The 20,555-nt window shown below is 43.6% G+C and overlaps 1 protein-coding gene across 1 annotated transcript; it reads left to right on the top strand.

Moving 5' to 3' along the window:
- Positions 1–9,862: 9,862 nt before the first annotated feature.
- Positions 9,863–20,434, top strand: LOC138961936 (uncharacterized). Its single transcript, XM_070333619.1, has 4 exons — positions 9,863–10,518; positions 11,852–12,030; positions 12,478–14,384; positions 17,278–20,434. Exons 1-4 carry the CDS (start codon positions 10,198–10,200, stop codon positions 17,469–17,471), a joined length of 2,601 nt encoding a protein of 866 aa, XP_070189720.1. The 5' UTR covers positions 9,863–10,197; the 3' UTR covers positions 17,472–20,434.
- The last annotated feature ends 121 nt before the right edge of the window (positions 20,435–20,555 follow it).

The following is a 20,555-nucleotide window of genomic DNA, read 5'->3' as shown; positions in this document are numbered from 1 at the left end:
CGGCAACACATCAACATGGCGACTGAGACCAATGAAGTGTTGGAACAAGCCCACACGGCAACACATCAACATGATGACAGACCAGTAAAGTGTTGGAACAAGCCCACACGGCAACACATCAACATGGCGACTGAGACCAGTGAAGTGTTGGAACAAGCCCACACGGCAACACATCAACATGGCGACTGAGACCAGTGAATTGTTGGAACAGGCCCACACGTCAATATGGCGACTGAGACCAGTGAAGTGTTGGAACAAGCCCACACGGCAACACATCAACATGGCGACTGAAACCAGTGAAGTGTTGGAACAGGCCCACACGTCAACATGGTGACTGAGACCAGTGAAGTGTTGGAACAAGCCCACACGGCAACACATCAACATATATGGCGACTGAGACCAGTGAAGTCTTGGAACAGGCCCACACGTCAACATGGCGACTGAGACCAGTGAAGTGTTGGAACAAGCCCACACGGCAACACGTCAGCATGGCGACTGAGACCAGTGAAGTGTTGGAACAGGCCCACAATGCAACACATCAACATGGCGACTGTGCTACATTTACTTCCAACACATCATAACTTACCAAAAGATAAACATGAACTGACGTGTAAATAAAATCCTTTCTAATATAATTCATACACTGCCATGAACACACTTTCATTCTCAAAAGTTCATAGAAATATATGCGCCATCTTCACTTAATATATATATATATATTAATCGTTTTAAGCCCACGGCAGCCTCATAAAATATATAAATTGACATTTAAAACAAGCCTGCAGTGTACATAGATGGTACGAAATGTACACACAAAATTTGTTGGCATTTATTTCCGAACCCTCAAAGAATACAACCTTGAGTACTGGAAGAGACAGACATACTTGTGAATGCTGCAAACTGATCTGACTGCTTTATCATTGAACCTTAACTCCATTCTGCACGTCACAAAGTTCCCTTACCGGCCTCTTTAAGTACACCTTCCTATGGCATAGACTGTGGTAAAATCTTTGAAGGTTAGTAAGTGAAATTTGATTGTTTCTGTTGTTCTTTGTGGATAAGTAACACCCTTATGTTATTACGTTGTATAATGAAGATGAAACTGTGAGAGAGAGCGACAGAGAGAGAGAGAGCGCGAGAGAGAGAGAGAGAGCGCGAGAGCGACAGAGAGAGAGAGAGAGAGAGAGCAAAGATTGCTCAGAACATCATTTTTTCAATTTTTGACAAGTTTGTTTCCAGTTTCCTGTTCTGTTGCTCTAAAAAGGATTAAAAAAAAAATAAAAATAATGTACACTTCAGCCGGCTGATAAAATTAGCCCGCCAGCTCCAAGAAAAGTTCAGCTGAGATAGCAAAGCCCTCCACCGAACGGAACAGTGTGACAGCTGTCCTATTTGCCAGAAGGTATTGCGGGCAGTCGGGGTAAGTACACTTCAGAAAAAAATTATCAGAGATACTTTTCTCTTCCCATGCAGCAAAATTAAAAGATTCACCGGCACCTGAACGTTGAAACAAAAGTTGCAAAGCAGCTTATTTATAAAGCTTGTCAAATAATGATAAAAACAGACAGTTTACCATACAATAATAAACTGACTTTGACAAGGTGGGGAAAACCTCCAGTACACAGTCACACAGATACACATGCACACACTTGATCTTGGACCTAATAAGACATAAGACATAAGACTTTATTTCAACCATGTGCAGTACACTAGGGACATGTTTTGGCCAGAGTACAATCAATCAATCCATACACACCCTTCCAAACATCGCTTGCAATCTCAGTCACACAAACGCTCACGCACGCCCGCATACATTCCCCACACAAAACCCACAACAGCACTCACGCACAAGCATGCTCCTCCTTAACAAAACGTATTTAACCATCAATTATACATATGCGTGAAATAAACAGTATAGAAGTATCAGTAAGAATTATATATGTAGGCTATCAGACATCAATTATGACGACAATAACTAAAATCACAAATCCTTAATAATTTTAAAACCAAAACATTTATTACAATACTACACTGGGTAGGTGAACTTTAAGAAATATGGTATTTAAAGGCTTGACGGCTGTGTCTCCCAACAAAATACCAGGACATAAACCTTGAGTAGAAGCTCAATTTTTACCAAGAACAGCAGTTAAAAAACTTAAGGAGCCAGGACACGCACTGCACTTGGGATAAAAACTGTCTCTGAAACGCGCGGTGCGTGTCCTGATCGAGCGAAAACGCCTGCCCGAGGGTAGGGGCCGGAACAACTTGTAAGCAGGGTGCGAGTTGTCTGCCAGAATCTTTTTGACCTTCTGAGCGCTTCGGGATGTGTATATGGAGGCAATGGAGGGAAGCTCACAACCCACAATCTTGGAAGCTGTTCGTACAACTCTGGCACTGAGTGGAGCTACATAAACGATAAGATCCAAGCAGGCCTGTCCAGCAACAACACAAAACCCTTTTGGAACTTCATTAAGTCCCGCCGACAGGACAACACCGGCGTTTCCCCCTTAAAACACAAGGGCAAACTTATAAACGATAGCGTAGGGAAAGATAAACTTCTCCTCGACCAGTTCAAATCAGTATTCACAAAGAGTGCTAACTTCACCCCCCCTCCCCCACCCCCCGCCGTCAGTCCCATAGAGCAGATTGAAGTGACCACAGCTGGAGTAGCTAAACTGCTACGTGACCTCAACCCCGCCAAAGCCCCAGGCCCCGACAGCATACCCAACCTGGTCCTAAAGACCTGCGCCGACCAGATTGCTCCTGCTCTCCGTGCAATCTTCCAGAGATCCCTGGATAGCGGTTCTCTCCCTTCCGACTGGCCGCGTCCAGGCCAACATCTCCTGTGTATTCAAAAAGGGTGATCGCCACCTCCCCGCGAACTACCGTCCCATCTCCCTCACTTCCATCCCTTGCAAACTCCTAGAACATATTATATGCCGCCACATCTTCACACATCTCGACTCGCATAACATCCTCACGCATCTAAACCATGGTTTCCGTTCTGGATTCTCGTGCGAAACCCAACTTCTCACCACAACCCACGACCTCTTGACCTCCTTCGACCAAAGAAAACAAGTAGATGTCGCTGTGCTTGATTTTTCTAAAGCGTTCGACACTGTTCCCCACCCCCACCTCCTCCACAAACTCTCCTGTTATGGCATAAACGGCCCCCTACTCAACTGGCTCACGTCGTTCCTCACTAAGCGCTCCATGAAAGTTGTACTCGAGGGTACCTCATCCGAATCAACTACAGTAGACTCTCTGGCGTCCCGCAGGGGACGGTGCTCGGCCCACTACTCTTCCTTGTCCATATTAACGACCTGCCAGCCTCCGTATCGTCCCACGTCCGCTTGTTCGCCGACGACTGCCTGCTCTATAGGGAAATAAACTCCTTCACGGACCACCAATCCCTGCAACAAGACCTCAGACACCTCGAAGAATGGGCGGTTACCTGGGGCATGCGCTTCAACGCCTCTAAATGCTATATCCTCAGTATAAACAAATCCTCTGACTTCTACTACCAACTGGACAACAGCATCCTCCAAAACGTTAGATCCACACCCTACCTTGGCATTCTCCTCTCAGACGACATGAAATGGAGCCCCCACATTTCTTCTATCACTAAAAAAGCTAACTGCACCCTTGGCTTCCTTCGCCGCAACCTCCAACGCTGCCCGCCTCGTTGCCGTCAGCAGGCCTACCTCTCCCTTGTGCGTCCCCTCCTGGAGTACGGGGCGGTTGTCTGGGACCCCTACCTGAAGAAAGACATATTGACTGCATCGAACGCGTACAACGCAAAGCATCAAGGTTTATCACAGGCGACTTCAGGTCGTCGACCCCCGGCAGCGTCACCAGACTCCTAGAGAAAACTGGACTCCAACCTCTGCAACAGCGACGTCAACAACTCCGTCTAACGTTCTTCTATAGGGTGGTTGAGGGGCTGGTACCGGCACTACCATCACACCAGTTCTTAACTGAGCAGAAGCAAGGCCGTAAAATCAGGCCAGTGAGACACTCTGACCATCACACATCCATCATCGTCTCACAGTTTTCAAGAAACAATTCTAGACCCTATTCAGTGCCCCAAGGCCGCACTGATCAGTTTAGGAACTCCTTTTTTGTGAAGACGGCACAAGACTGGAATCTACTTGAGGACAATACTGTAACCTCCAAAAGCATTGGCATCTTTAAAGCCAAGCTAGCAGCCGTACACCACCATTAGGCTGCCGCACTCTCCCCCGCTGCATTTACGCCAGTCTTCTGGTACCCAGCAGCGTAATCCATCAAGATCAAGATCAAGATCAAGACGAGTCAGGAATCCATATTAGGTCCAAGACTTGATGCAGCAAACAACACACTCTTTTACTGTGGTTACAACAGGATGTCACATGTACCTGATTCACACAAAATAACAACAATTCAGTACAGATTCATCCCACTGGATTCACACAAAAGAACAACAATAAAAGAACAATTCAGTACAGCGGGTTCATCCCAAAAAAGAGCAATTCAGTACAGGTTCATCCCACTGGAGAGCACAATGCCACCCCCCTCCCCCCTCGATCCCCCTCCCCCCCCCCCAAAAAAAAAATGACAAGAAAAAAAAGACAAACATAATGGAAATAGGCTGAGAAATATCGCTTATTAATGACATTACTCACACAGTATACCGCCGTGGTTGCACTAGGCAAATCTGTCCGAAGCGGTTGCACCCTTATTTTTCTGTCCGAAGGGAGACACGCGACGAAAGTTTCTGCACAAAAATCACCTGTAATTCCTCACAAATGACATATCATCACAAAACTACCGTTTGTACTTTGGCCTCAGTAATTAAGGTGTCATAGCATCATATCATCGATTTGTTTCGGCATTGCTTCAATGTGTTTGTGAACGTTGGCCTTCAAGTATTTACACATTTCAAGCGCATTATGTACAAATTTTGACTTTTCGCAGTTACTAGGGAAATTCAAGCACATGAGAAAGGCTACACGCGATTGTAATGTGATCTATGGTCATTTCTTGACATCTGGGTCAGATGATATGATTTAAAGTGGTGCAGGAGCGTCATATTTCATGAATCTGTAAAGACATTCAAAGATTTGTCGGTTGCGCATCTGATCTCTCGAGGGGGAGAGGGGGGTTGGGTGGTGGTAGAGTCTGAGACTGTGAACTGAAATATTTTGGTGGGAGAAGTGTGACAGCGGGTTAAAGAGATAATCGCGTTCCTCACGACATTTGCATAATGAAGGGAAGTAACTTGATTTCTTCGCAGACAAGTGCGAGATGTGGGTTATCGTTCTTCATTCACTGATTCAGCTGTGTTTTGCCGACTGGCGACGGGGTAAGTGCATACAACAGTATTCGTTTTCAAAGCTTTTAATGTTCGCTTCGACAATCAGATCCTTAGGTTGTGCATAGTTTTAGGATGAACTTCCTGCCTAACAACACCAAAGCAGCGAAAGTTCGTAGCGTTCAAGACAGTGTCCCAAATTGATTCAAGGATGCTGCGGGTGTCACGATTTCATCTTTCGCCTGTGTACATATTTCCCCCTCGATAAATACTCAAGATTGAAATGTTGTTTCCTGGTAAAATTAAGAAGTGAAATTATTTATGGACGAAAAGCATGTCAGTTTCTTGCATGTGAAGAAAATTGATGGTGAAATTTAATAGATTTCACTCCCAAAATCGAGTGGTTACGTCCCTTGAATAAGAAGGGAACATTTTAGGATGAATCAAATTTCTAAGTTAAGTTAAAAAAAATTGGTTGGACAAATTTGGCCCCATGAATGTAAGGTACACAAGGTCGCCCATCAGTACTATCGAAGGGTGTTTTTTTGTTCAGTGTAGAGTTTATACTAGATCAACGAGGCCGAGAAGCGAAATATCAACACGGCGAAAGATGAAAACGTCACACGGGCAAGTGTACCAAACTTTGCAGACTGAGAGTGAAAGAACCGTACGTGTAGGAGTGGGTTGCACCTGATGCAAAGCCTTCATGATTGGCGATCATGTTGACTTTCATTTCATTGTGTAAACTTTATGTTCGTGTTGAAGGGACATAACTACACGTCGGACTGTGAATTGACGGTGGGAGGTAAAGTGAGTGCTGGAATGTCTTTGTGTGGTGAGACAGCACAGACTAGCGAAGCGCACGTGCATTGTTCCAGCGTCGCGGACGACGCTGGTATCTGCGGTCGGGAAAAACTTACCACAGGAGAATAGTCTCCAAGCCAAAGCAATTGAATTTGCCACAGGGCACCGCCATGAGCAAAACTCTCCAAGCCAAAACAATTTCAAAGCTGGCCGAGTCAATCCGAGACTAACCGAGAGGACCACGGCTGTTCCAGGCAAGCGAAGGCCAGCGGTAAAAATAGCCAGCGGGGCGATATCACTTTGTCTGCACGTCGCTTTTTTCTTTGGGCATATCGGCGCAGTTCAAGGTTGCCAGAGACCAAAGAAGCGCTTTACTCAGGTCGCAGAGCGCGGCGGCTCACTGGAGGAATGTTTGAAAACTATTTGTGCTCGACTGCGAGCAGATCACAGGCACATTACACCCAATAAAGTTTGGACTTGTACTGGCAGAGCGCGAATGCAAATTCTTGTAGGCATACACAGACGCAACATAGCATATACAGACAATAACACCCACAACACTTCAACAGCCGCATATGAAAGGAATAAAAAGAAATCCGCAAATCGCGCACAATACACCAGTTAGAAAAACAAGGAGTACCAAAGCGGCGTGCAGAAACTAAACTGACTCGGAGAGAAGAAACATTTATCACACGATGTGGATAGCAAACATTAAAATAAAACAGATAAGTCAAGCAAAAAATAAACACAAATATCGAAAACACAATAAACAAAGGTGAAGCAAACAAAAAGAGATGCTTGCCGACAGTCAGTGTGTGTGTGCGTGGTTTGTGCGTCAGCGGGTACGTGTGTGTGTCAGTGTGTGTGTGAGTGTGCGTGCGCGTGCATGCGTGCGTAGGCTACGTTCTTGCGTGCGTGCGTTCGAATGAGAAAGAAGAGAGAGAGAGGATTGAAGAATGAGGTCACGCTATCTGTCACATGAATACATATACACACACTGAAGGCTACCTCGGACACGAACATTTGCCAACAACTGTGGTTGGACATGCTTTTGAAATGGAATATTTTTTCGACATGATTTCTGGACATACGAATCCCGCTGTGTTGCCTACTGATGTTGCGAATGATGAAGGTTTTGAGTTGACTGACCTTGAGGAGGGATTGCATCAGGCGTTTATCGTCTCAAATTATATCCTTGCTACTTTTCAGGAGTCAACTATTGCCATTCATGGTAACTTGGATAGTCAATGTTTTTATTTGTTTGATTCCCATCAAAGAAACAGAAATGGTAACCATTCTTCAAATGGCGCTGCAGTTTTGATGTCATTTAATTCCTTTGCAGAATTGATTGATTTTCTCAAAAGCCATTATCAATGTGTTTATCAATTAACACCTGTTCATTTCTGTCCAACTGCAATGCAAACTCAATGTGGAGGAAACAAGGATTCATTACAAACAAGTCATCCCTGTACATCAACAGATTTATGTACCTCAATCAATACTGCTAGTATGAGTGACAGGAATCTAAAAGAAAAAACAACCAAACGCAAATGTACCACTACTTCTACGACTCGTTTGAATGTAAAACAGAAATGTAACACTATCTGTGACAATGACGGTCCTACGACTCGTTTGAATGTAAAACAGAAATGTAACACTATCTGTGACAATGACGGTCCTACGACTCGTTTGAATGTAAAACAGAAATGTAACACTATCTGTGACAATGACGGTATAGATCGAACCCACAACTACGAAAATTTGTGTCAGACTTTTTTGAACAGGAAAATATGCCTCTGTTCAACAGTAACCAAAACATGGAAGATGTTTCTGAAACTTTACAGAAATGTAACACTATCTGTGACAATGTTGCTTTTGAATTGAACCCACATCAGCTTAAATCTGTGTCTGACTGTTTTGTTGAACAGGAGAGAATGTTCCTGTTCAACAGTAGCCAAAACACTGAATCTGACGTTTTTGAATCTTTTCTGTCATCTAACCCAATTGCTCATGACTTCATCGATCTTGAACATGCCTACTTTTCAAAGAAAGACAGACGAAAGCGAAATCTGCATGTTAGCCATCTGCCTGAAATGGTCAATGCACTTTTGTAAAATTGTCACAGCTGTTATGCACTTTTGTGAAATGGTCAGTGCTGTTGTGCACTTATGCAAAACTTGGTGCTGTGCTGTTACCATTTGAACAAAATGCATTTTGTTCAAATGTTTAGTGCAACTTGCCACTATGTAATCGCTGTATGCGCTTTGTGGTAATAATGCACTGTTGTGAAAAGTTTGCGCAAAATGTTGGCACTATGCATCATTGTTGGAGCACCCTCCTGTAGATGCACCATGCTGAAAAATGTACTTATGTGAAATGTTTCGTGTAAATTATTGTCACAATAATGTTTTGTGCGCCCCCATGTATGTGTTCTGTGCTAATAATGCACGGTTGTGAAATGTCCGTACAAATTTTGTGGCACTATGTAATTGTTAGTGCATCCTCCTGCGGATGCTTCGTGCTAAAAATGCACTTCCATTAAAATATTGTACGCTCATGTCAACTGGTACTATATTTTCAATTGTTTCTCTGTCAATTTCAGATGTTTGTTTCCAATTACTTCAGTATCTCCCTGTTGCAATTCCAGGTGATTCATTATTCATGTGCCAATTTGAGGTGTTTAATTCTGATTCCTGTATTTACAGTGTAAAATTAAAACTATTGTTTTCAAACATTCCTATGACACCTGGTAATGGTTCTGTGTTTTTTTTTTAAATTTGTATTTTGTTTTTCTGCAATAAATATTTGAAATGGATCTCAGACTGACTTACTACTTTTAGCACTCTTTTTCACCACATTCCCACGTACAGATATTGCAATATCAACTCATCCTTTCTACCTGTTTCAAACAAGCTCTATTTTTTAATTATAAAGTGTTTTTTTCTTGTGGCTGTTTGATCAATTCATAGCAAGCATTGACTGAAATAAACAATTTATATATCCAGCACAACATGCAATTCATTAACTTTTGACCCTAACCTTTAACACTTCCAAAAATAAATCTTTGGTGGACATTGCATCGACGCTGTTCATTTTGAATGAACATTTTTCTTGTTTTATTTGTCCTGTGTCTTACTCCAGTCAGGATGCCGAGGGTGTGGGGAGGTTGTCGCTGAACTGTTGGAGGGGGGGGGGGAGAGCGAGTGCCAGTAGGGGGGAGCCCTGGGGGGAGGTACAGAGTGTGTGTGTAGGGGGGGGGGGGGGTAACAGCGACATCAGCAGCTGTAATCTATGCAACTGCAAGTATTCCTTATCTTCTGTCTCAGCAGTCCAGGAAAACACTAAGAAACAGCTTTTTTGTGTGATAAAATCAACTTCTATCCTGTAGTATATTGTTAGAAAAAAATGCATCCGTGGAATATATATTCATAGATCATACATAAAACATAAATTCCCCTGCTACCCAGTTCTGGAGATTGACCCATTGCATGACCAGTGTCCATCACAAAGATAGAGACCAAAATCTCTGGTTTCCATGGCAGCAGTGCTCTATTATAGGGGCAGGGGCTTGTTTAGGCTAGCCCAAGTGCCAGAAGGCATTGGAATGTTTCTAAAGGCACTCTTGTGGAGATTCTTCATCAAAAAGTTGCACTGAAAGCTTATGGTGATAAGAGTGCTGTTCACTGAAGGTATGTCTGTTGGACTGTAAAGTTTGTGTACTATGACTGTGAATGAATTTACTTTTGAACAAAGATCAGTCTTGTGGAAATCTGATTAAAGATCAGTCTTGTGGAAATCTGATTTTGGCAATACAGTGTTATTCTCAGGCTGCAGTTTTCCGTCATTGGATGCTGCATACTTTTTGTTATCCCGGCAGCCTCTTTCCATGCGGAATCGTTAAACTTACACACACACACACACACACACACACAGATGCACACACAAACAAAGACACACAAAGACGCACACGCAAACACACACACACACACACACACACACAAAACATTACGAGTCATACCAACTAAACTTTCAATACACTGAATGGTGAACGACTCTTTTTGTCCAGTTGCCCTGCACTGGCTGCAGCCCTACCAGCCCTGATGGAGTCTCTGAGAAACATCCCCTCCCTGCGTCACCTGTACATCGTCAGGAGAGACGACAACGCCTGGGTATCTTTCAAAGACTTCTATCAGACACTCTGTGACAACAGTCCTGCTCCTTTTCCTGTGCGAAAAGACAACATGTTGGCCACTTTGAAACATACCAAGAACTCTGTGTGCACAAACAGCCAAGGCAAACACCTGATTGCTCTTCGTGCTATCCTGCCGTTCTGTTTTAGTTACGCTGACAAAATAGCGTTCTGTGCCAAACTCGTTAGGGAAATAGAAATGTGCCTGCTGCCAACACAGGATAATGTGCAGGTGAGAGGCATAATCGAACTCGGCTTATTGGAAATGTGGGATGTAAGAAGAGTTTGGTCAACAGGGTTTAGCCTGGGAGAAAAAGGCAATGGGACATTTGTCCCCCTCAACCAATTTCCGATGGGACAGTCGAAGGCAAGGCGCACAAACGAGGCCTGTACGTGTTTTTGACCAAAGATGCAAAATGGTGCCATCTGAGAATTAGCCGCTATATCGTGTTATCTGTGTGTGTGTGTGTGTAATCCGATGTAAAGTGTACATTTGGTGGCTCAGTGGTACGTAATCTCAATGCGCCCTTAGACGCACTGAAGGGAATATTGATGGGACATTTTCAGATTTAATGCGCCAATGGCGCAGGGCGCACTAGTAAATGAAACCCTGTGTTAATGAAGCAATCGTGTCTCATTTGAAATGTAAGAAGAGTTATGACCAGACCATGTGATAAAAACAGGGTCTGCAAAGGGAAGAGCTATGTCTTAAATCATGGGGCCTTGATTGGCTTGAAAGGGGAATTACTGGTTTTTCCACTTTGTTTTATTTTGTTTTTATAATCCTTCATAGCACTTAAATCGCTATTTTTGTTCTCTTTTTGTAATTTCTGGATGTCAGCGATACTGAAATGGTTCCCCCCCCCCCCCCCCCCCCCCCCTTTAGAAAAATTGGGACGACTCCAGCATGTTGGCCCCGTACAAACGAAATTGGTTTAAGGACTACATTACAACCCATCTTTTAGGACCTCTAAAATTTGAGAAAATAGGCTCTTAAAAAAGAGATAAACATGTATTTAAAATATAAATGATTAAATCTGGAAAATACTGCAAATAAATTCAGCTTCCAGTCAGACGTACTGGTCGATATTTTTTTGAAAAAGTTATCCTTGCGGATAAAATTTGAGGAAACCTACAGACGTCAGGAATGAAAAATCGTAGAAAACAGGGTATGTAAGGGAGGGAGTCTTAGATTGAAGGGTCTTAGAAGGGGGATTCCACTGTATATGTGATCCTCCACCACGAAATGAGTCGCATGTCACCTCACGCGGTTCTGCGCTAGGCTTAATATAAGTCCGGTAACAGTGTGAGGGTCACCTTAGTCACAGGCTTATAACTCAAACAGTTTTTGCTCTTTCTAAAACGGTTATCACCACTGGATAGAGCATAAAAAACTCTTTAGAAAAATGTAAAAATATGAAAATCATGCAAAGGAGACATGCGACTCATTCCGTGGTGGAGGGTCACATATTGGGAGGGAGTCTTAGATTGGAGAGTCTTAGAAGGGGGATTCCACTGTATCTTGGTTACTGACCTTCCAACATGTGTCACCTTTCACTGTGCAGTGTATGAGCCAGACAGGGAGGAGGAGACAGGAGGAACCAGAGGAGGCTGACAGCGTGCACAGAGAGTCCGACACGTGCATCTCTTTCTGCGCCTCCAGCGACACATTCCACACGTGGCAGATCATCAGAGAGAACCACGACTGGAACAACGCTCAGCTTGCAACTTGTCTCCTCAAATGGTTAGTTCATTTTTGTCGTTTGGATCAATGACTACATGCAAAGTCAGTATTTGGGTTAGCCAGAAATGTGACACTACAGGCTTTCATTTCAACGACATTACAGGCTAATAATAGTTCAACGACATGTGACATTACAGGCTAATAGTTCGACGACATGTGACATTTCGGGCTAATCGGCTGGGCGTTAAGCAAACAAACAAACAAAAACAAATTACGGGCTAATAGTTCAACGACATGTGACACTACAGGCTAATATTTCAACGACATGTGACTTTACAAGTAATAGTTCAACAACATGTGACATTACAGGCTAATATTTCAACAACATATGACATCACAGGCTAATATTTCAACGACATGTGATATTACAGGCTAATATTTCAACGACTTGTGTCTGTGTGTCTACATTATTTGTGCGCATTTAATGGTTAATTTATCTTTTTGCAGTTATGAAAAATCACTGAGAAGTGATGTTTGTGCTGCTTGTGACTTCCCACTGAGCCTCTTAGTCTACTGTTCCAAATGCTTCCACATTGCTGCTAAAGACGAACATTCTCAACAGGGATCCCCCCAACAGCCATCCTCCTCCCGCCTGCCAACCCATCGTTCAAATCAGCGCGTGACTTCACTGCTTTCAACCTCTCTTTCATCCGTCACAGTTAAAGAGATGTGTGAAGCAGCGTGTCGTGACAGCAACGAAAATCATGCAACAGTTGCTGATGAAAGCAACGAACTGCCTGAGATGGAAAGTGTTGAAGTGGATGAACACTGTGAAAGATCGGACACAACGTGCGATGACTGCGATGAAGTGTGTGACACTGGAGGTGTGGAGCTTGACATGAGTGATAGAGAAAGTGACAGGCTTCCTTGTACCAGCAACCTATCACCTAGAACTGGGCGTGCTGAGGCCGCCGACTTGAGCCAGCTGGGAAGGTGCCAACCAACTGTTGATTACAGGCACCAGAAAACATTGGGACTGGGTTGGACAGAAGATGGCAGCAGACCGCAAGTTGCACCCGTTTCCACAGCCAATGGGTTCATGTTTCCTGCATCTGTTTCAACAGCGAATGGATCTCCCCGCTCAGAGCTTCCGTCTGGTTCTCCGTTATTCTTCAAACTTGGTGCTGCTTGTTTGAGATTAGAAGCTGCGCTACAATCCAGTGACCTTGAATCTGGAAGTTCTGGTCCAGTGAGTTCTAGTAGACAGCTACCTGTGTCCAGTGTGAAGACAGAGAGGCCTTGGTTTGATACTAGTGAACAGCTCTCTGTGCCCGCAATTAACAATCAGCAGCTATCCTCGCCCGCAATATCCAGTGAACAGCTATTCTTGTCCACAATCACCAGACAACAGCTATCGTCACTTGCAGTCAGTGATCAGGTGCCAGTGGCTTCCAGGCAGGACTCACCTGTCAGACCTGTGACAGATGCTGCTGTTGACGTGACAAAGCTGCAATGTGTTGAAGAGGGGAGGACTGATGTGAGGGAGAAAGTGCTGTGTGGAACAAAGCACAACATCCATGCCCCAGCTCCATTTCCCACACAACTCACCCACAATGTTCCAGGGCCATTTTGTGCAGCCAGTGTTGTGTCAAGGGGAGTGGAATACACCAATGTTCAAAGTGAAGCTCCTGTGTCTTCGGCTTTTTCAGGCCGCTCTGAGACTTCAGTCAGTGTCAGTGAGAGCGGAAGGAAAGACACATTTCAGCAAACAGACAAACACATGACGGGCATGAAGTGCATGGATGACCATAGCACATTTCCCCTGCGTTCAACATTGTCCAACCAGCCCAAGAGTGTACGTAAAGTCACGCCTCGAGGAGAAGACAAACACGACGAACAGAGGAGGGAGGAAACTGTACCACTTATGTTCAAGTGCTTCCTCTGTGACTCGCCTTTCAAATCCTTCAGGCTGATGATGTGTCACCTTCGCTCTCACCCCTTCCCCACTGCGCAGTGCCCTGTCTGCAAGAAGAAACTTCCCGTGGCCTTTTCTGTGTCTGATCATGTTTGTACCGTAGATGAACAACCCCCCTTCACCTGCACCGTCTGTGCCGCTACTCTGGCGTCCATGAAGAACTACAGAGAACACTTCGCTGTTCATACAGGAGAAAAACACCACCTGTGCAACGTCTGTGGCTACGCTACTTCCCGTGGTATGAATTTCAAAGACCATTTGCTGACTCACAGTACGCTCAAACCTTACGCATGCAAGCAGTGCGACAAGTCTTACAAGTCGCTAACCAGCTTGGGAAGGCATACGCGTACTCACTCAGGACGGAGATATGTCTGCGAGATGTGTGCCAAACGTTTCTTCCAGCCGTCACACCTAAAACTACACATGAGAGTCCACACTGGTGAGAGCTTGTGCCTTTTTGTTCTGTCGCCTTTTGATCATGCTTGAGGATATATGGGTCATTCTCAGAAATGGTGGTCCAGTGAGAGTGAGTAGGGGTGACACATTTGAAATCATGAAAAAGTAAATTAAAATTATTTCTACCACGACTTTTTTCATCTCAATCTATTCCTGAGACATTAAAGCATTGTTGTATGTCAATAAAAATGGTTTCTATACATTGGTGTTGTTTTTGTGTGCTTTTCAATTGCGAAGTTCGGCCGTTTCCGGATCGCCGAAGCGTTACACGACTTTCGTGATCAACAATATGTTCAGTTTCATGGCTAAATGCAAACATGCAAACACCAACAAATTACTGCTATCGACAGTCAGGAGTTCAGTCTTGGACGTAGCAACACATCTTTGCAAAAACTCACGCTGAATTTGAAGTTACGGGCTTCGAACAAAAAATTCTGAATGTCGTAATGCATCGTATCCAAACTTGACGCGCGGACAGCAATGTGCTCCATGACTTTGCCACATCACGGCTATTTTTAGCTCTTTGGCGCACAGGAAGTTCGAACAAGAAAATAGTCCTTTGAATCACAGCCAAATATTCACAGAAAACACCAGAATCATATCATTTGCTGAAACTCATGGCGTCGTTTCCCGACCTACGTTACGACTGAAGATAGTTTTTACTTAATTGTCGAGCCTGCAAAGCTTTGTCACAAACTTACACACCGCGGATGGCGACAATGTAGTGTCGGAAGGATATCGAGTGCAAACAGTCTCTCAAAGCGCGAAGTTTAGCGGAACAAAGCAGCCAAGAAGTTTTCGTAACCTCTGATTGTCGATGTTCGACATTCATCAAGTACTTAAAATGGGTAATCTGAACGCAACAGGAACTTTCAACAAATACAGCAAACTCTGACGAATTGTGTTTTGTGTAGTTATTTTGGGTCAGACGGGTTTTGCCGGCAGGAAAGGCCAAACAGTGCAGATTCATGTCTGTCGCACAGGAACCGAAAGTGGTTCAAGCATTTCGTTTCTGTGTTGCGACATTCACCTTAGTCAGTTCCAAATGTCATTTTTTTACCAATATTAGTTGAAGTCCTTACCTTTCATAACTAGAATGTGTTGGGTAGAGCACAAAAATACTGCAGAACTGATAAAAAATGCACAAAGGATTGAAGGCTTAGGTGGTTTAAAGTTGGAATTTGGTTTCCATGTTACAACATTCATCACGTAAATACAACACTTTAAAACGTCTCTTATTCAGCAACCAATTACTCTTTTTGTCTAATTTTTGCATTATTATGTATAGCAAACAATAGACTTCATAGTAAAAACAATTATTTTGTATTTCTTCACACTTTATTTTTTACTTTGTATGACAGTATGTAACACTTTGGACCACCATTTCTGAGAATGACCCATATATAAATTACTAGATAAATACCCGCTTCGCCGGGTAGCCGGCTTCACCGGGAAGAAGTAGAGCCGAATACCCGGCTTTGCCGGGTGAGTGGCGCACCGTACGCCGGCTTTGCCGGGTGAGTGGCACACCGTACGCGATTGACGCCACACGAAGGAAAACTTCTAGAAATAGTAACGGGAATATGGATTGAGCGTTGTGGACAGTGACCTTCTAAAAATAGTAACGGGAATATGGATTGACGCCACACGAAGGAAGGGAGATAAACGCAAAACAGTGGAGAAGATAAGGAAAAGTTACTGGGAATGGATCTGGGAAGATGAACAGAAAAACCAAAATCAGTTCAGCGCTGCGCGCTGAGAGCACGTGTTGAAAATTTTCATCGACCAGATTGTGTACAGGGTGTACCTGAATATGACCACCAAATTTGAAGCAGATCCATCGAGAACTTTGGCCGTGCATCGGGAACTGACACACGGACACACACAAGTCGTACATAGATATAGATAATTGAGTGTGCAGCGTGCTTCCTTTAAAACCAGTATGTCAATATATATATTAGTTTATTACCTGTAGTGGGGATTTCGACCCTGGATTTGGCGAAAGATTGATTTGCCAATCATCTTTGTGCAGACTCTTCCAAAAGACCCTAGTAGACGAACACGAAGTTAAAATTTCAGTGGTGAGGGTGTGGGCCTTCCAAGTGGAAGGTTGGGGGGTTTGAATTCCAGTCGCACCTAGTGGGATTTTTATGTTTGTTTGTTTGTTTGCTTAAACGCCCAGCCGACCACGAATTAAGGGCCATATCAGGGCGGTGCTGCTTTGACATTTAACGTGCGCCACACACAAGACAGAAGTCGCAGCACAGGCTTCATGTCTCACCCAGTCACATTATTCTGACACCGGACCAACCAGTCCTAGCACTAACCCCATAATGCCAGACGCCAGGCGGAGCAGCCACTAGATTGCCAATTTTAAAGTCTTAGGTATGACCCGGCCGGGGTTCGAACCCACGACCTCCCGATCACGGGGCAGACGCCTTACCACTAGGCCAACCGTGCCGGTACCTAGTGGGATAAGCGTGGAGATTTTACTGATCTCCCAGTTCAACTTATGTGCAGGCCTGCTAGTGCCTTATTCCTCTTTGTGTGTAAAAGCAAGCACAAGACCAGGTATGCACAAAAATTATCCTGTAATCCATGTCAGAGTTGGGTGAGTTTTAGAAACAGGAAAATTCCCAGCATGCATCCCTTGGAATGTGCTAATGTTGCCAGTAAAGCTATGTACAATATCACACAGTATTCAAAACTTGTTACAGGAATGTGTTCAAATAATGTTCACTTCTGTTTAGAGAGTGATATAGATACTATAGGCTAAATATATTAGATTGACGCCAGAATGCGGACGAATTATGTCATGAGCAAAGGAGGTCATAAATATATATATATATATGTACTTTATTCTTTCACTGTTTCAGGTGAGAAACCGTACCAGTGCAAGCTATGTCCAGCCCGTTACAATAACGGTACGTCTCTTGCTAGACATACCAAAGTGCACACTGGAGAGAAACCATACCAGTGTCAGACCTGTGGCAGATCCTTTGCTTTAAAGGGCAATCTTCTCAGTCATCGCCGCAGACACAATACCAACAGTCAGACAGGGAAGGCATGATTTGTGATACAGTGGCAGAACCTTTGCCTTAAGGGTAATCTTCACCTTCATAGCTGCAGACACAATACCGACAGTCAGACAGGGAAGGCATGATTTGTGATAATTCATCTTTCCCCAGCAACCACCTGTCTATAACAGTCACTTGTGGTCAGCCCCCTGGGATGGTCATTATAGACAGCATATGGACTGACTACCAATGGCTCTAATTTTGTTCAGTAAAATTGGTTTAATTTAAATATGTGTAATGTTAAACTTGTGGGGTCCTGATTTGGCCTATATGGTCCGCTGGACCCAAAAAGCAACAATGAACTAACTAACTAACTACCAATGGCAGAGCCTTGTGGATGGTCATTATTGACAGGGGAGCCTTTAACTGTGGCAGAGTCTTTGCTTCAGGGAGTAATATTTGCAGTCCTTGCCACACACACAATACTAAGAGTCAGACATGGAAGGCATGATTTGTGATGTTTTTGAGTCACTTGACAAAAAGTGACTCTATGTAATCGGTCAGTGTTAGTCTGTCCGGCCGTCCGGCCGTCCGTAGACACCACCTTAACGTTGGACTTTTCTCGGAAACTATCAAAGCGATCGGGCTCATATTTTGTTTAGTCGTGACCTCCAATGACCTCTACACTTTAACGATGGTTTCGTTGACCTTTGACCTTTTTCAAGGTCACAGGTCAGCGTCAAAGGAAAAATTAGACATTTTATATCTTTGACAAAGTTCATCGGATGTGATTGAAACTTTGTAGGATTATTCTTTACATCAAAGTATTTACATCTGTAGCCTTTTACGAACGTTATCAGAAAAACAAGGGAGATTACTAGCCTTTTCTGTTCGGCAACACACAACTTAACGTTGGGCTTTTCTCGGAAACTATAAAAGTGACCGGGCTCAAATTTTATGTGAACGTGACTCATTGTGTTGTGAATAGCAATTTCTTCCTGTCCATCTGATGCCTCATATAATATTCAGAACTGCGAAAGTGACTCGATCGAGCGTTTGCTCTTCTTGTTGCAGTGTTGTTCCCAGACAAGCGGTCAGTTGGACCTGGAGTCAAAATATACAAATGGATCAACACAGGGAAGTTATGAATCGTTGTGCCCAGAACTTCTCGCCAAAGTGTTCTGATTTATTGAAGCTATTCAAGCTACTTCAGTGTCACAGAAATCACAGCCTTGAAAGATACCATTTTTTGGCAGTTGTGCTCTGTGCAGTTTGTGAATGTGTTTTTTTTGTTTTTGCGGAATCAAATTTAGCAGGTGGACAGTGGTGTCACGGATACAATTAATAACAACAATTAATGTCCTAATGCATAGCAAGCAGCCAGGCTATTGGCGTTTGCCATGTGTTAAAATTGAAAGGTGCTCGACGGGCACAGTGGCCTAGGGGATAAGACATCGGAAGGTCGTGAGTTTAAATCCCGGCTGCGGTCGCCTGATGGTTTAAGGGTGGAGATTTTTCCGATCTCTCAGGTCAACTTATATGCAGACCTGCTAGTGCCTTATCCCCCTTCGTGTGTACACGCAAGCACAAGACCATGTGCGCACGGAAAAGATCCTGTAATCCATGTCAGAGTTCGGTGGGTTATAGAAACACGAAAATACCCAGCAGGCTTCACCCGGAATCAGCGTATGGCTGCCTGAATGGCGGGGTAAAAACGGTCATGCACGTAAAAATCCACTCGTGGCAAAAACATGAGTGAATGTGGGAATTTCAGCCCATGAATAAAGAAGAAGAAGAAAGGTGCTCTTATGACTTGAACAATCCTCGACATAATGATTGTGTGTTGGTGGGTGAAGGTGATCACTTCGTCGGGAAGGAGACAGCTGGAGTGCACCTTTAAGAAAGTTGTAATTCACTCATCACCCGACAATCAATGGGTTATGTGTGCCGACATCTGTATTGTTTCACTCATCACCCGACAATCAATGGGTTATGTGTGCCGACATCTGTATTGTTTCACTCCTCACTCGACAATCAATGAGTTATGTGTGCCGACATCTGCCTTGTTTCACTCATCACCCGACAACCAATGGGTTATGTGTGCCGACATCTGTATTGTTTCACATCACCCGACCAGCAATGGGTTATGTGTGCCGACATCTGTATTGTTTCACATCACCCGACCAGCAATGGGTTATGTGTGCCGACATCTGCATTGTTTCTTTCATGGTCAGGTTAACACTATCAGTGATTTGTTGCTAAATCTGTATCTAGATTTCTTCCGAACCCTTGCTAATATAACAAGAAACTATTATGCGAGTTGTGCATTTGAAATTTATTAGGATAGATGGCTCTTTTTTGTGACCTAAGTGTGACTGTTTTCCAAAACAATCTTTCAAGAATAAGTGGGTGTGTGCAAGGGAGTGTTGTTTTTGTATTTTTTAGCAAAATATGAGGTATTTGTTTTGTTTCTCAAAAAACACTTTTGTTTCAAAAACCTTTAACTTCAGCATAATTATATTTTTGCTGTTTTTGTTTGCCAGTTTCACCTTCATGGGTGGTGGAATTGGGTTGCAGATCTGTTCTTTTCTTGGGTCAGCAAATACTGTTATTATGTTTGATGCTCTACCCACAATGAACCATTGCTCTCCCTAGACCTTTCTTTCAGCTATTACCTTCTTCATTGTTCACACACACACACACACACACACACACGCACGCACACACACGCGCTATTACGTTCTTCAATGTTTACACACACACAAACAAACAAACATCATTTCTCTCACCTTCCAAGGAACTGCCATTGACAATCAAGTTGTTGATGATATTCAGGTTGTGTGTGTGTGTGTTTGTATTTGTCTATCTGGATTTTGTTTGTGTGTACGTTTCTTTGTTTTTGTGTATGTTTCTTTGTTTGTTTTGGACTGTATTATAATCATGAAGTTTGAAAACTTTGCTGTAACTGCATTGCATGGTGTAGTGAGAATGACATAAACAAAAATCGCTAAAAATCCTTCAGTGTTCTTGTTTGCTTTCCTCTGTGTTCATACATGTCTGGTGTGTGTGCATGCGCGTTTGCGTGTGTGAGTGTGTGTGTTACATTCTCCACTAAACAGGTTTTTTTTAAATGGGCC

Source organism: Littorina saxatilis, linkage group LG3 (genome assembly GCF_037325665.1).
Source record: "Littorina saxatilis isolate snail1 linkage group LG3, US_GU_Lsax_2.0, whole genome shotgun sequence".
Lineage (NCBI taxonomy): Eukaryota > Metazoa > Mollusca > Gastropoda > Littorinimorpha > Littorinidae > Littorina > Littorina saxatilis.
The sequence above is the reverse complement of the archived record's forward strand: the minus strand, read 5'-3'. Positions and strand labels throughout refer to the sequence as shown.

Excerpts from the sequence above, each read along its gene's own strand:
- LOC138961936 (XM_070333619.1), top strand. The coding sequence starts at position 10,198 with ATGGAGTCTCTGAGAAACATCCCCTCCCTGCGTCACCTGTACATCGTC. Across the intron at positions 10,519-11,851 it reads CAACACAGGATAATGTGCAG|TGTATGAGCCAGACAGGGAG; the intron begins GTGAGAGGCATA and ends TTCACTGTGCAG. Across the intron at positions 12,031-12,477 it reads GCAACTTGTCTCCTCAAATG|TTATGAAAAATCACTGAGAA; the intron begins GTTAGTTCATTT and ends ATCTTTTTGCAG.